Genomic DNA, 16,205 nt, shown 5'->3' with positions numbered 1-16,205 from the left:
AAAGATTTCTGGTCAAATTAGTTTGGATAATCTGTACATCAAAACACTACCTCCCCCTCCTTAAAGATTCACACTGCATATCAAAGCCTCCGAGAAATCCTACAATTAAGAATCTTTCTCCTCCACCACCTTTTAAAACTGAGTGTTTCCCAAACTTTTTTAACCACAAGGACCCTTTTTCAAAGAACACCTATTAACATCCCTCAGAACAATCTGGGAAACATGGTTCACACAAGTCCACATCCCCAAGTGCATTCAAACCCTTTGCCCCCCAGGCAAAAAAAAAAGGGTCTCCTTTCGAAGACCGGTAACTCTGCAACCCCATTTCTCCCAAGGCTGCCTGCTTAGAGGTTCCCCATAGCCCCCACAACCACCCTTAGAGGCGAGGACCTGTATTCCCATTTTGGAGAAATGGAAACCGAGCCTCGAAAAGTTAGCTGCTGGTGGAAACAATTTTTTTCACATTTTTAAGTGGCTACTGGGGTGTGTGTATCTGGACTGTTTATGTGTCTGTGGAAGTGTGGGATCAGATTCTAAGAGTAAAACTCAGTAATTCACGCTTTTCTCCCCCGTCCCCGGGTAGGTCTCGTGACATTCACAGCCCTTGGACTAGATGATCGCGTCCCGCCCAGACCTCACTTCGGCGTCTGGGATTCCTTAGCAAGACCATAAAGCGCTGGGGATGGGAGCTGGGGTGCGCCCTCTGGGTCCCCTACCGCTTGGGTCTGGAGAGGGTCTGGAGGGGCACTCACCGAGGATGCGGATCTGCGTGACGGCGCCGTGCAGGCCGAAGAGCATCCAGAGGGGCTGCGAGGCGTCCACGCACAGCTGCATGCCGGCGGCCGCGCCGTTGTGGCTGAGGTGCAGCTCGCCGTCGGCGTTGACCACCAGGCCCAGGATGTCGCCGCTGTGCAAGGGCCCGGGCACGCGGCACACGGCCCAGAACTCCTTGCGGTCCACCAGGGCCTCGGGGCTGAAAGGCAGGTCGGCCGGCCGCAGCGTGCCGGGGTCGCACGTGGTGACGCCGAAGGAGAGCGCGCCGGGCCGCGCGCCCCCCGAGCGCGTGACCTTGATGAAGATGGTCTCGGCCACGCGCACGGGCCGGCTGGTGAAGACAAGCGCGCGCTCGTCGCGACCGTGCTCCAGGCGCGCCACCGTCTGCTCGTCCAGGACGCGGACGTGCGCGCCGGCGCGCAGCGCGTGGAAGCGCAGGTCGCCGTCGAGTTGCGGCGGGAGCGCGCGGCTGTGCTGCGAGTTGAGCGAGTTCTGCGGGATGGGGCAGCCGGCGGCCGGCCCGCCCTCGTCACCCTCGGCCGCCGGCACGTTGAGGTCGCACAGGCTCACTGAGAGGCGCGCCTCGTCCGCCTCGCGCCGCAGCGACGGCCGCCGCAGGGCGGTGAAGGAGCGCGGCCGCAGGCAGTCCGGGAACACCAGCTCGCTGTCTGCGGCGGGAGGGGCGAGACAGACAGGCGACCGTCACCCCCAGGCCTCCCGGCGGCCGGCGGCAGGAGGGGAGGGGGCCGGTCCCCTGCATGCCACCCCTCACTGATGTCTAAAGTATGCACCATCAATATACTTGCCGAATGCTTAACGGCATAGGAAATGCTTATGTCACAAATTAACGAGCAAAGTCAGCAAACAGGGTTGGGAAGGACATCTAAGTGTTTAACTAAAGTAATAAGGCTGGAAGGACATCAAAGTCCAAACCATATAATGGCTTCTAAATGCTTGGGAGCTCATGAGTGCTTTCTTTGTACATATGTGTATTTTCCTTATTTTCTACAGTAAGTGTGAATTATAACTTTTTTAAAATTTTTAAAGTTTAACCCTGGTGCCATTACCTCTTTATCCCCAGCACCTAAAACAGCGCTGAGCGCTTAGTAGGCAAAGAGTAAATATTTGTCCAATGCACTGATGACATCCTAACACTCTGGGAGGCCAGCGGGGAACCCCCCCAACCCTTCTTTGCTTAAATTGTCTTGAGGTTACCATTGCCACATAAGGACATTGAGGCTGACAGAAGTTAAGTAAATTTACCCGAGACTTCCTTTTGAAAGTGATTTAACTGGAAATCAAACCTCTTTTTAATCATACAAGCAATACAAACTGTACTTGTATTTTGTGGAAAATACAGTTCAGCAAAAACAAAAAATAATCGCCTGTCAGCCCACCACCCAGAGAAAAGCACTTTTAATATTTGGATGTATGACCTTTTAGCCTTGTAAAATGTATTTCTGGTTACTTTTTAAAATTGAGTCATGTTATATAAATACCAATAGTTTTTAACCTTTTGTGGGGAGTAAATCACTTTGAAAATGTAATGATAACTTTGACCTATCTCTCCAGAAAAATGTACATTCTCACTGAGTTCTGTGGATAATTTCAGACCATCTGTGAACTGCATGAAGCCATCCATGGCCAGGGACTCCAGGCTAAGAACCTTCTGTGCAGATTTCCTTTCTCACAACTCACTTTTCACTTATATATCCTAAGAACCTCCCCATGCCAATAACTGTTTTCAACACCATATTCTTTTAATGGCTGTTATGTCCTGCTTTATGAAGTCCTGTAACTTATAATAAAAGTAATCTCCATGTGCCAGGAATTACTCGGGTGTTTCATCCTTAAAGCAGCCCATGGAGGTGTTCCCATTTTACAGATAAAGCACAGAGAGGTTATGTGACAGCCACCACATGGCAGATCCAGGATTGAAGCAAGGTCTATTTAACTCACAATACATCACTCTTCACTTCCAGGCCCTCCTTATTTGTTAAACCCCTTCTCTGGGAGTCAATGTCCCCAAATTTGGCTGGTGCCACTGTGAGCCACACCATGGACCAGTCTCTTCTGGGAGCCTTCTCTCTAAGCCTCTCCAAGGGAGAATCTGTGCTTTCTCTTTAGGAGCTGGGTAAGGATGGCTGGGATGCTCGGGGGAATGGCCTGGCAGGGACAGCAGAGGCCAGAATTCAGCTCCAGCTGAATTTAAAGCCGGTCTCTAAAACCTCCCTGGTTTTGTTCTCGCCCCTCCCTGCCCCTTCCAGGAACTGTGTTGTCTGGGCCCTGACAAGGTTTGGGTGCTGCGCCCTCCCCCAAGTCTCCTGCTGCTCTGGAGAAGCCTCTTGGGGCCTTGCTGGTTGGGGTTTCCCAGCACTGAGTTGGCGAGGAGAGGGGAGCCGACCGGAAAATGTGATTATTCCAGGGAATTGACTCTGTGACAGCAATGGTGCAGAGAGGCTGGGGGCTGCAGAGAGGCAGAAGCGGAGAGGGCGTGCACAGGAGGGGGAGGTGGGGAAGACAGTGGTGGAGAGCTGGGGAAGGCCTGTAGCTGGCCTGGACCCTGGGGACAGTCCCTGTTCCCCCACCCCTCAGAGATTTCTGGCAGTGGTCCCTGGGGACTCCAGAGGGCTAGAGATAGAGAGAGGAAGGAACAGGAACAGCAGGAAGAAGAGGAATCAAGTCACTCAGAGGTGCGGAGCCAGAGCCTACAGGAACAAGGCTGTCATGGGGTCCATATGCATATGGACCCCCACACTCCTCACCGCACCCCCTCAGGGCAATCAGCCCAGAGCCAGTGGAGCTGGGCAGACCCTCAGAACAGATTTCTGAATGGGGCTGGGTGTAAGCTATCCTGATCTCTCTGCCCCTCAGGAGTCCTCTTCTATTTGACTAAGCCCATTACCAGGTGCTCACTAACTCCCCTGCAACCTGTTCCATTGTTTAGCTAATCTGTCTTTAAGAAGGTGCTTCCTTCTCTCAAAGTGAAATCCACGTCCTATATCTAACCCACTACCTCCTGGGCTGCCTATCATACTGAAGACCGCTCCTCAGGGAATACTGAAGAGTCCCCACACAGCTTCCCACCTCTTAGACAATGAACAGCACAGATTCAGTACTACAGATGTGCCTCGACCAGCTCAAGGCACAGTGTGGCCATCACCTCACTTGATATGTACACTATACTTCTGATAGTGCAATCTAAGAGTACTCTGGGTTTGTTTAGTAACCAAAATCCATACACTGGTAGGCAGAATAGAAGCAGAGTTAAATGCAGTGAATTTGAAGTCATCAGCCTGTGTTCAAATCCTGGCTCTGCCATTTCCTGTATGACAAAGCTGTATGATCTTGGACAAGTAGTCTTCAGCAGTGAAATCAGCACCTACCGACTCATATAAAATCTGTATTTTGAAGTCCCCTAGAAAGGATGCTGTGAAGATGAAATGGAATAAGGTCCATTGGGCATCTGGTAGAGTACCTGGCACATAACAATCAGGTTAATATGAGCCATTGTCATTATCGTTTATATGCCATATGGTTCAAAAGGATGTGTATGGGCTTTGAGGTGATCCAGGCCTGGGTTGTTTTGTTTGTTGGCAGCTGGCCAGTACAGGGACTGAACCTTGCACCTTGGTGTTATCAGCACCACGCTCTAACCAACTGAGCTAACTGGCCAGCCCCAGGCCTGGGTTTAAACATTCGACCCAGCACTTGGCTGGTGGCCTTTGGATAAGCAACCTTCCTCCCAGGCTCAAATGGCTCAACTAGAGAACAGGGGTAACTACCTGCCTGGTGATGCTGTTGCAAGAATCAGAGGTAGAGTGGGAAGCCCCTGGAACCTAGAAAGTACCTGATAACTTCAGATATTAGAATTTGCTCAGGGTGAGTTTGTTAGCCAAAGTCAGGTCCACCTATATTCAGACCATCAACTTTCTGAACCTTAATATAGGACTTCACATCAGTCATGATGGGCACCCAGGAAATATTCATTGAATGAAATCACTGACTAAAGACCAGGAAGAAGTAGCTAAAAAGTAAATTACATGAGAAAGAAGAGAAGGAAGAGGAGAAGGAAATTACACAGAGGATGGAGAGAGAGGAGAAGGGGATAGGAAAATGGCCCCTTCGGCCTTGCTTGGAATATTGCTGGAGTTGGGAAGGGAGGCACAGGAGCTGCTGGGAAGCAGCTAAAAACAGAACAGATCCCTGAGGTCGGTGCCCAGGCCAAATATGTCTTCTCTCTCCCTTCCCCTCCACCCCTCGGGGTCAGGAGCAGCTGCAGGCGGACAGCAAGCTCCAAAATAACCATCCCATCAGCGGGCCCAGCTGCAGCAAGGCCCTGAAATAGATGAAACTCGAGATGGAGAAGCTGGTCAGAGCACCCTCTACAGAAGGTTCGGCAAAGGTCACAGAGGAGTGAGCCAGCATCAAGTTGGAGGTCAGGGCAGTGTCCAGGCCCTTCAAGCCATAGGAGAACACCCTGGGACCAACCTAAGCCCAAGACTGCACCCTGGGTATGGCTTAGAAAAATCAGATGGACAGGCTGTAACCCCAAGCAGTGGGGTGGCCCCCTATTGGAAGCAACAAGTTATGTCATCGGTGCCAGGGACACACAGCTGCACACTTTGGAGTGCTTATGATGGACGAGGGGCGGAACATGGCTCCAAAGCCCGGAGAGAAGGTGCTAAGTTGGCTCCCCTCACATGTCCCCTTTCAGGAAGGAACTTGTTAGTCGCAGCTCAGACACCCTGGGCCACAGCATAAATAACCAGGCCCTGCAAGGTCAGGGAGACCTGGGCCAGGTGTCTCCTCCCCTCAGGGTGGCGCTCTGGGCACCTACTCACTGATCTGTGTGCACAGCCCTGGGAAAGGGGTATAGGGAGAGGGAGAAGCTGGGACCTGTGCCCTGGGCTCTGGGGAGCCAGTAGTCAGTGGGAAAGTCAAGGTTTAGAGGTATGAAAATATTTAAATACAATCTAACCACAAGAAATTTAGCATCTCAGATTAGACAGGACCTTAGAGAGATTAAGGAACCCAGGAACCAGGAAATCCATTTATCCCTGCCAAGTTCTCACTCAGCCTTGGCTAGAATGACCCTGGGGACAGGAAGGTCACTGCCTACCAAAGCTACCTGTCCCTTATCTTTGAATAACTGTGACTGATAGAAAATCTCTCGTTGTATGGATTCACTCCTGGGGCCTCCTGGGAGCCTTCTCTTCTTCAGGATAAATATCCCCTTTAGGATACAGATCTCCAGCTGAGGCTGAGATCTCCTTCCTGTTTCAGAGCGGGGTGGGGAAGGCATCTTGGAAGAAACAGGATTTGACCCGGGCTGAAGGACAGACAGAGGCTAGAGGCACGTGGGGTGGGAACATGTAGCAAAGGCCAGGAGAACGGTCTGGGCAAGGCCAGCAAGGAGAGAGCAGAGGAGAGGGGAGAAGGGCCAGGCCGGGTAGGGCCCCAGGGCTCTCGCCCAGAAAGCCACCCAGTCCTGCCACACGTGCCAGCCGGTGCAGGGTAACCAAGGCCGAGCCTGGGCACTGGCTGGGGGACCTCAACTTCAGTGAGGGCCTCCTTTAAAGCAGGGCCTGCCCTTAGACTGAGAGTCTCATTTGTTTAGATTCTTACGTCCAGAGCACTGGATAATCTTTAACCACGGGTCACCCTGCAGCTGCCCAGCCAGCTGGTGAATGTCTGCTGGCCCCTGTTTGGAAGGCGCTGCCAGCCCATCTACTGTCTCCATAAACATCCTCCTTCTGGTCCGCATCTGGCACAGAGCAGGGGAGGGCGGGCACGCAGCTAGGACAGGTGAGGGGGTTCTCCACCCCTCTGGACAGCACCCTGAAACCCACACCCACCTCCACTCTCTCCTTTTAAGCCCAACCATAGGAAAGCTAAGAGAAACAAACGTGCTTTCTGAGGCTTATGGCGGGAAGGGCAGAATGTTCCAGAATCACTCACAGTCACAGACTCCTAGATTTATAGAATCTTCAAGCCACAGGATCTTATAGATTCTCAGAATCATCTATCTGGTCGAGTGGTTCTCACACTTTTTTTCCTAAGCAGTGGAATCCTTTTGTTCAACAAAACCAAAAGCTCCAGTTGAAGTCTAGGAGGCAGGTGCAGAGCCCTGCCCCCCTCACCCCCCTCTGCACTTCTCACTGCGTCAGAGATGCCTCTGTGGAACCCCGGTGTTCCAAGGAACCCAACTGGAGAACCATAGATCTTGATCCAAAAAACAATTTAGATTTCATCCAGATACAGGGACTCGGTTTTAAGGCTCCCACTTTTATTTGGAGGACTGGCTTGGAGGTTTGTCTCTTCGGTGGTGGGAGTCGGGGACGGAGGGGTTAGATTAGGTATTCCTTTTTAATCTAACGACAATAGCCCTTCCCATTTGTGTAAACACACATATCTGTGAGCCTCACAGATATCTGTGATAAGTGGGGCATGGATAATTATGCCCAAATAATAGATGAGGAGGCTGAGACACAGAGAGGCTGAGAAACTGCCCAGAGCTAGTGAGTGGCCAAGCCAAGGCTTGATTCAATCAGTCTCCTGCTTCTGAAATGAGGGCTTTGTCTCCAGTACTTCATGGCCCCAGCTCCTCTCTATACACATGCCCCAACCTGAGCCCCGCAGGTCTCTTCCAAGTCCCCAGAACTATATCTTGGGCCAGAGATACTAAGTGGGAACATGAAATTGCCATTTCTATAAGTTAGAAACATTCCAGTACTGGCAATTATACATGGTTCAGCTTATGCATTCAGGTAGAAAACTAGAATATACCCTGAACGAAGGAACCAGACAAAGCCCTCAGGAGCCTTCAAGGAACAACAAGGCATGCCGACCCCTCCCCCTTCACCAAATAAGTCATCCTGGGCACCCCACTGTCCCCCCCTCCTTGCACCAGCACTGCTAGGGCCCTGGTGACCTATCTGTGTCCAGTATGTGCAGCTGATCCTTAATGCCTTGAGCCCTCATAAGCTCTGTCCTGGAAGACACAGGAGGGCCACATCCCCCACCCTTGGGGGTTATCCAGACTTAGGGAGATCAGATGGACTCACATCAAGAGAAGGTGGGAGGCAATGTAACCCAGGATCATGAGTTCAAATCCCAGCTCCACCAACTACCAGCTGTGTGACCTTGGGAAAGTTATCAGACCTCTCTGAGCCTCTGTTTCCTTGTCTGCAAAATGAGTACAATACCAACTTTCTTTATATACAAAGAGGATTTATGAGGGGCCGGCCCGTGGTTCACTTGGGAGAGTGTGGTGCTGACAAAAAAAAAAAAAAAAAAAAAAAGACAACGTAATACAAGGGTACTTCAAAAAGCTCACAGAGAGATTCATATTATCTTTTAATTATATTTTTCCATGAACTTTTTGAAGCACCCTCATACATGACGCAAAATTGTTTATAGCACTCCGATCTCCACGTGCTTCAGATGGCCGGGAGGAGGGAGGGTCGTTTCGAACAGGTGAGATCAGGGAAGGGTTCCTGGTGGAGGGGAACATTAGGTGTGAGGCCCTGATATAATCGGCAGAATTTGGGGTGAGCAGAAAGGAAATGCTTGAAAGTATCTCTGAAGGAGAAGGAACAGCAAGATTTTTTTGTTTTTTAAATCAAAAAGAAATAATTGTCAAAGAGGAAGAAATCATGATCAGCATCCTCAACTCTTCCGCCATCCCAAGAGCTGGCTCGTGCTCCTTAAACTAATATTTGCCTCTTGGCCCCTGGCAGCCACAGCAGAGGGTAAATATTGGTTTAGCCTGGGAAGCGGAAGCCCCAGATGGCAGTGTGGCCCTCAGCTGGCGATCGCTCCCACTCTCACTGCTGCCAAGCTGAGGCACACCCAAGACAGGGGATCTGACCTAGGGTCTTACCTCCCGGGGGGCCCAGGCCTCTCACTGCAGGACAGCAACACTGGCCCACCACCCCAGAGGACCTGCCCAGCAACAGCCTAGCCCTCAGAAGGCTACCCTGAGTCTCCATACATCTCTCTCCTCAGTAGGCAGGTGGGGTCTCTTACCAAGATCTGGGAACTTGCGCAGAAGGGAATGAAGCAGAATGCCATGATTCCTTGGGAGCCCCCACCTAATGCCCTTCTAACCCCTCCTGGGCTCAGTCACTACCATCTGATGTGCTCATCGGTCCCCTCGCACTGACCTTATGCCCAGATCAGCCTGGGGGAACTGAATTCCAGCCTGGCCGGGAGAATTGGGGCAGCCCCCCTCCCACACTCTCTGGACCTTGCACGTCACTGTCAATCACAGTTCCTCTTACTGAACAATTTGACAGCACAGAAGCTGCTGGAAATCTTCTATTATCATGGCTCTCTCCTCTGTGATGCACACATATACCCACACCTGTGCACACCCCTCACCTCCACAAGCCACCCACTAACTTTCTATTTCACCTCTTCCCCTCAAGGATCTGCTCCCCTACTGACTGCTAATGCCCCACCTCTGTGCCTACGCACACCTCTCCTGCGTGGCCTACATTGCTGCTCCTCAGTCAATCCATTCTTTTCACCTCCCTTCATTCCTGACTTGAAACTCATCTCCTACAGGAAGTCCTCTTGGATTGCTCCCTAGCTGCACCCCCCAACAGTTTTACTCTTCAGCCCACATTTAGTTGCAGAATTGGATGTAGGCCACTCACAGCAGTTCTATAATGTGTCCCCAGTGTAAACTCTCTTCTAGGAGAGGGGCTGGGTTTTCGTTCTTCTGTCTTCCCCCTTCTCCTGCATAGTGCCTGGGCTGTAGTGGGCATAGAGGGATGCTGAGGAGCACCCTGTAAGTGGAGTCATGGCTCACTCGCCTTCTGCCAGGACCCACAGCTGCTCTTCTGAGTCAACATTTCTGAGAGGAGCAAAGAGACCTTGAAAAATTGAGATTGGAGCGTCTCTCTCCAAGTATTAATCACCCCATAAAACTTGTGTTTATTTAGTTGCTCGCGGGTCCTTCTTCCTGGAGGTAGGAAGCTGTTATTCTTGGAGATACCAGCCAAGGCTTGGGCCAGGGTGCCCTGAGGAAAGAGGGTGATCTGCTGAACTCTAGCATAACAAGAGGAAGCCTGGAAGGCCTGAAATGGGCTTGCTGGGCCATGCTTGGGCACCAGGGTGGGCCTGGGTTATGGTCAGGGCAGGGAGGGCAGGGATGGGAGTCACAGCCCCTGCCTCCACTCTGTCCAGGGACACAGCCCACCCCTCCATGGCCTAACTTGTGCATCTACTATGTGCCAGGTCCCCCAGGAACCTCTGGTCTGAGGAACAGATGCAGGCCAGGTGAGGTCTGGACAGCTTTGGCCACAGGTTCCAGACAGAGGCAGTAGGAGATGGGGCCAAGCCTGGCAGGAAATCCCTAAAGATCAGACACTGGTTTGGGGGATAATCACCCCAGGAAGGACTGGCCCATCCTCAAAGCTGCCAAGACAGAGAGTGACTTTCTTTATAGGAGAGGTAGCAGTTGGGAAGGGAGACCAGGGAAAGCAAGATGAACCAGAAAGGTCTGGGTGGAGGGAGAAAGACATCTGCAGTGAAGCGGCAGGCAAGGGAGAGAGGGAGAGGCGGGACGTGGGAAGAGAGGCAAGAGGAAGGACATTGACCCTGAAACTGTATAGGGCAGCCAGGAGTATCACAGACAGCAGGCACACCTCAGAAGATCTCTTGGATAGATCGCTCGCTCGCTCTTTTTTCTTTTTTTAACCAAAAAGAAAAAAAATTAATTTAGGAAGAACAAAATGTAGAGATATTTTAATCTGTTAATTGAATTTAGGGGCCATAGTCAGTGTTCCAAAATGCCCAGGGATTATGGTGATTTATGGCTGGGACAAGAATCAGCTGGGGCCTCAGCCTTATTGGGTGTGCAGAGAGGAGCCTGCTAGGAAATCCAAATGCAACTGGAAATACCACAAGCAGACCCATTTATAGTCACAGACGGGGAGGGGCCACGCCAGGTCAGGCTGCCTGGGCTCCGGCCCTAGGGTGGGGCCCTTCAGATTATTCTCCAGGCCCCTCTTGGGCCCCCGAGGGTTGGAAACCCTGTGTCACCTGGCACATCCCCTTTCATTCCTCCCTGTCCAGACCCTCCTAGAACCTGTAGGCCCAGCCATGCCTCCTCCTCCAAGAAGCCTTCCTGAACTCCATCTGTCCTCACTGACCTCAGCTTCCTCTGACTTCCGGCCTCCTTTTACATTCAAACCTGCTGGAGGGTAATGGGAAAGGCATTGCTTTTGGTATCAGAACACCACTTCAAGTCCCAGCTCCACAACGTCCTTACGTGGGCAAGCCAGGCCTTCCACGGGCCTCAGTTTTCTCCCTGCCAAATGGGGATAAAAAGCACTCCCTCTGGGGCCTGCTGCTAGGGGTTAAGTGAGATAACTGGATGGAAACCATCTTGGCAGATGGAAGCGATCCTATGACCACAGCGTTCAGCGATTTACTGTCTTGTCTAGGGTTATGCCCTGACTGTGTCTGGAGTGTTTGCTTTGTCTTCCTAACTTCCCAGTGGGCTGTCAGCCTGGGGCTGCCTGTGGGCAGGGCTGGGTACACCTCAGACCCCACCCACCCAACATCCCTTCTCTTCATCTGACAAGTCATCTGCCTTCCCTCCATCCATCCCACCACTCTCCCTCATCCATCCTGCAAATATTATTCAGTGTCTTTTGCAGGCCAGGCACAATGTTCCACTCTGGAGAAGAGCCCAGCAGGGTAAAACAAGGATTCCTCCCTCAAAGTCCTCCCTGTCTTGTGGGGAAATAGACATACAACAGATCAAGGCTCAGCCTATGCCTCAGTACTGAGAGAAGCATAGGCACCATGTGCTGGGGCACAAACATGGAGAAGAGAATTCTACCTGGGAAGGCTTCAGGGAGGAGATGGCTTTTGAACTAGGCCTTGAAACCAAAGAGAGGATGGGGAGGAAGGGCATTCTTTGCTTAGTGAAAAGCAAGAATGTTGCCCCATCTCCACCTGCCACCCCCCACCAAGACTGCAATTTTCTTCAGAGCAGAGACATACTGTGTCTTCCACCTCCATGTGATTGAGCCCTAGGCCAAATCATAGGATTTATGACCATTTCACAGATGAGAAGACTGAGTCTCAGAGAGAAGCGGCCAGGCTGGAGCTCAGAATCTAGCTTTGGGACCCCAACGCCTTGACATGTGGGGCCCTGAGGATAGCAGAGCAGCACCAAGGCGGTCACTGGCACGCTGGGTTAAGCATTGCCCTGTCCAGGATGGGTGGAGATAACCAACACTCACTGACTACCTTCTGTGCATCAGCTGCTCCTCATAAGTCAGCTTCTAGGCCTTCAAAAGAACCGTGAGAGCATTTATTATTACTCCCATTTTACAGATGGGGAAGCTGAAGTCCCACACCCCATCCAGGATGAAGCCAGGATCCACCCTAGGTCTGTCTCTATGGCTCAGGTGTGTAACCATGGCCCTTTCTGCCCGCAGCAGGCCGAGGCCCTGCAGGTGCACCCACTTCACAGTGGGACTGGAAAGCAGATGATCCTCGGTCAGCCTGGGAGCCCTTCTTCAGTTGCTGAGACCCAGAACGGCCCGGCTTCAGGCTCTTAAATGTCAGTGTGAATGTAGAAACACTTTTTATTGAGTTGAAAAACAGAAAGTTCCCAAATTATTAGTTAATAAAAACAGCCTCCTGATGGCTGGAACTCAACAAACAGAAAGCCTTCTGACAATTACTCATTTCTTTGTTTTAACTTTCACTGTCTTTTTACTCAAATAAAGGTGTTTGGAAAAGAAGAGCTTCACTGTTTCTAGGCTCTGAAGTCAGAAAGGAAAAAAAAAGGCTTGTTGACCCCCTTCATGCATTCTTCTCTGCGGGGAGGTGGGGTGGGGATGGGAGGTGGAAGGAACAAGCATTGATCGAGCACGTACTAGATGCTCAGGGCTGTGCTGGGCACTTCTTCACAGCCTCTTTAATTTAATCTTCCTGCCAACCCATTTTACAGATGAGGAAACTGAGGCTCATGCAGGCTGTGCCTGGAGACAAAGCCAGTTTGCCAACAGGATGCTGTATACCCAGAGTCTACATATACACATGCGCTCGAGTGCCTGTGCACAAGTATAAAAAGGTAGGAGTGGGGAGGATCCTGGACTGGGAGTCAGGTGACCTGGGTTCTAGTCCCACCTCAACCACCAACTCACTGTGTGAGTCTAAGAAGTCTGAGAGTCTCTGCGGCCCCTGCCAGCCCTGGCATGGGTGCTGTCTCCAGGAAGCCTGGTACCCTAGTGCTCCAGGCTGCCTCTGATGCTCCTCCTCCTCACCCCATAGGATATCTGCCCTCTCACTCCCCTGAAAAAGCCTAACTTACACTGGGGGCCCAGGAGCAGGCAGAAGAGTCTTAGCTGGTGCCTTCTGTTCCCCACTCCCATCCCTTGTACCCGACATTCCTACAAAAAGCACTGGGGTGGGGTTGGAACCCAGCCTCCTGGGATGCTGCAGAGTCCAGGCACTAAGAGCTTGCTTTGGAGCTGGAGACACAGAGCTGAAGTAGGTTCTACCACTCACGGGTCACATCTCCTGGGGCCAGCAACTCAGTCTCCCTGAACCGAGTCTCCACCTCCATGGGCCCACTGATGGAGTCTGTCTCCCATGGTTGCTATAAGAACAGGCAATAATGAAGTGTCTAGCACATAGTGAGCACTCTATAAACTGGTTATGATGATTAATATTAATTACCTTCTGGGGGTGAGGGTTGTGCACTGCTCAAAGGCACAACCTGAGGGGCTGCAGTGGCAGGGATCTCTTCCAGGCTCCACTTGGCAAAGCTGCAGGCCTGAAGGGAGGGAGCTCTCTGCAGTTCACAGGAAGGTTCCCAAAGCTACACCTGTGCCCCCGTGTCCCTGGGGCTGCTACCAGTTGGGGAGGGGTTCCCATACCTGATGGGGCCGAGCAGTGTCAGGCCACAGAGCCTAGAGGCCGAGGGGTGGACCCTGCCTCTAAGGGGCCGGAGAGAGCAGTGGGCACTCACCAAGCAGCTGGACGCCCCGTGTGAGGCCGTAGACATCCACCAGGGCCCAGAGCGGGTCAGCCGTGCGGACCCCGTTGAAGAAGAGCATGGCGCCTGAGTCGTTGATGCGGTAGAAGACGCGGCCCTTCTTGTCCACCCAGAAAGCGATGATGTTGCCCTCATTGGCAAACTCCTCAGGCAGTGCCTTGGCCCAGAAACCGCTCTGGGACACCAGGTCAGGGCAGGCATACTTGGGCAGCGAGTCAGGGTGGATGCGGGACGGGTCCTTGCTCGTGAAGCCCAGCCGCAGGGCCCCGCTCCAGCAGCACTGCTTCTTGGTGATCTGGTGGCAGGGGGTCAGCCTCAGCCCAGCCTCTCCCCCTGTGTCAGTCAGACCAAGGGGAAGGGAGTGTGCCCTTCCCTGCAGACCACCCTCAGGAGACGCCCAGCAGGTGCCCCACTGCCAGCCTGCCCACCATCCGAGCTCCTTTCCCTCCCTCAGGAGCCTTGCTGCAGCCTGGGAGAGCCAGCGGTTCCCACGGCCACTCCCTCCCCCATTCTTTCTTTGCCAAATGGGGAAGGTTGAGAAAGGAGTAAGGCAGAGGGAAGGGTGGAAGAGAGAAAAGAGAAGGCGCAGGGTGTGGCAAGGGTGGCAAGAGCTGGCAGTGACCGAGGGAGAAAGTGCAGAGGCCCTGGGGACACAGAGAGGGCGAGCGGGGAGGGAGGCCCACCTTCAGCCTGACTTGCTCGTAGATGAGGACCGGGCGGTTACTGAAGGTGATGGCATTGCAGAAGCTGGCCTGCCTCTTGACGGCCTTGTGGCTGAGGTCCATGAGGATCTGGGAGCCCTTGGTGTGTGGGTGGAAGAGCAGCGGCGTGGCCGGGAGCCCCCCGCCCGGCAGCACTGGCGGGCAGTGCTTCTGCTTGTGGTGGCATCGGTGGGAGGTGACGGGGAAGGGACCCCCGATGGAGTCTGCAAAGGAACAGGCCACAGCGTCAGAGAACTTGATGGGTCCAAGAGCCGGATGAGGGTGCCGTAGGGAAGGGCAGAGGGTGGGCATAGGCAGAAACCACCCACAGCCCAGTATTCCACCATCATCGCCCACACCCCCACTGCCTCCTTTTACCACCACCCTTCTCCAGCTACCATCCATCCGATCTCCCAGTTCACTATCTACCACTATCCACTACTACCATCCACCTCTCCTTCACCATCACTTCCCACCACCACATCCACCATTGCCATAAATCACCATTTACCTCTACTGTCCACACCATTCACTGTCACTACCACCGTCATTTATCTATTGATTTACTTTATTCAACAAATATTCATCAGGTATCTGCTGAACACCAAGTCCTGTCCTAGGCACTGGAGATATAGACATGAAACATACATGGATCCTGGCCTCAGGAAGCCAACAGTCTGCAGAGGGAGATAGACATGGGCAGAAATCACAGGACAAAATGGCACACTAAGCACCAGAAAGACCAGCAGGCAGGTCACCTCCCAGGAAGGCCTCCTGGAGGCGGGGGAGGCACTGGAGCTGGGCTGACAAGGTTGGGCTGCAGTGGACACCTGGCCAGGGGCTGCCCCTGAAGACCAGGAAGGTGGGTGAGGCGGCCTCTACAGCATCAGTCCCAGGGCCATGTCCATCACGTCCCTCCCACAGGCCACAGGCCACCTCCCTCCACCGCAGGCTCCCTCCCCACTTGGCATGGCCTTTGCCTGCAGCATGGTGGACACAGGCAGGCTCCACTTCACCCAGGATCTGCCTCAAGAACCTCCAGCTGGGGAGACACGGAGCTTTCTTCTACAGATAGGTCTACCACATCCAAAGATGAACTGGAGTACAGGACGGGGCTTGGTTGAAGAGAAGACAGTTTACAAATGTGCAGTTGGCATCCAGGGGGCAGGACAGGGAGAGGAAAAAAGCACAGGGCTAGGTGTTGAGTGGCTTGTATCTGTCATTACCAGGCTGTGTAACCATGAGGAAGCCACTTCCCCTCTCTGGCACCATGGGCGACTTCTACCCAGTGGCTCCAAGACAAGTGGCAGCAGCACTGGCAGCATTAACACACAGCCTCAGGGGCTGGGGGCTCAGGGAGGTGTTCACTTTGTCCCCAACATCTATGTCCAGCCATCGGGAAGCAGAGCCCTGCCACCCTGGCATCTTGAGGAAAGAGAGCCGTGAAGGATGGGGAAGAAGGAGTGGGGGAGTAGAAGGCCAGAAAATGTGACAGAGGCCTGCTGGGGTGTTTCAAACTTTGGTCCCTCTGAGGCAGGAATTTAGTAATGCAGGGAGCAGGGTCAGATCCTTCCACTCCCTAAAGCAGGAGGAGGGGCTTCCAGGAAGGACACAGAAGACAGGGAGGAAGGGGAAAGGGACAGAGGAACCCTGGAAGCCAGGGAGCCCAAACATCTGGGCAGGCTGTGATTGCATCTCTT

General features: G+C 52.9%; 1 protein-coding gene and 1 non-coding gene across 8 annotated transcripts in view; both read right to left on the bottom strand.

Moving 5' to 3' along the window:
* The window catches only part of NEURL1 (neuralized E3 ubiquitin protein ligase 1), a 33,249-nt gene that overhangs the window by 5,411 nt on the left and 11,633 nt on the right, over positions 1-16,205 (bottom strand). For 3 of the 7 annotated variants that reach the window (XM_063102354.1, XM_063102353.1, XM_063102355.1), the window contains 3 exons: positions 14,488-14,729; positions 13,778-14,099; positions 753-1,442 (listed from right to left, as the gene is read on the bottom strand). In XM_063102354.1, the coding sequence (XP_062958424.1) occupies positions 753-1,442; positions 13,778-14,099; positions 14,488-14,729 (1,254 nt within the window). Of the gene's footprint in view, positions 1-752; positions 1,443-13,777; positions 14,100-14,487; positions 14,730-15,016; positions 15,183-16,205 lie in introns of all 7 variants that reach the window. The other 4 variants (XM_063102350.1, XM_063102349.1, XM_063102352.1 and 1 more) reach the window with 2 other exon arrangements.
* Positions 4,376-4,449, bottom strand: TRNAI-GAU (transfer RNA isoleucine (anticodon GAU)). Its single transcript has one exon. It is a non-coding gene; the product is annotated as a tRNA-Ile (tRNA).

Source organism: Cynocephalus volans, chromosome 7, assembly GCF_027409185.1.
Source record: "Cynocephalus volans isolate mCynVol1 chromosome 7, mCynVol1.pri, whole genome shotgun sequence".
Taxonomy (NCBI): Eukaryota; Metazoa; Chordata; class Mammalia; order Dermoptera; family Cynocephalidae; genus Cynocephalus; species Cynocephalus volans.
Note: the sequence above shows the minus strand (reverse complement) of the source record. Positions and strands in the feature narration are given on the sequence as shown.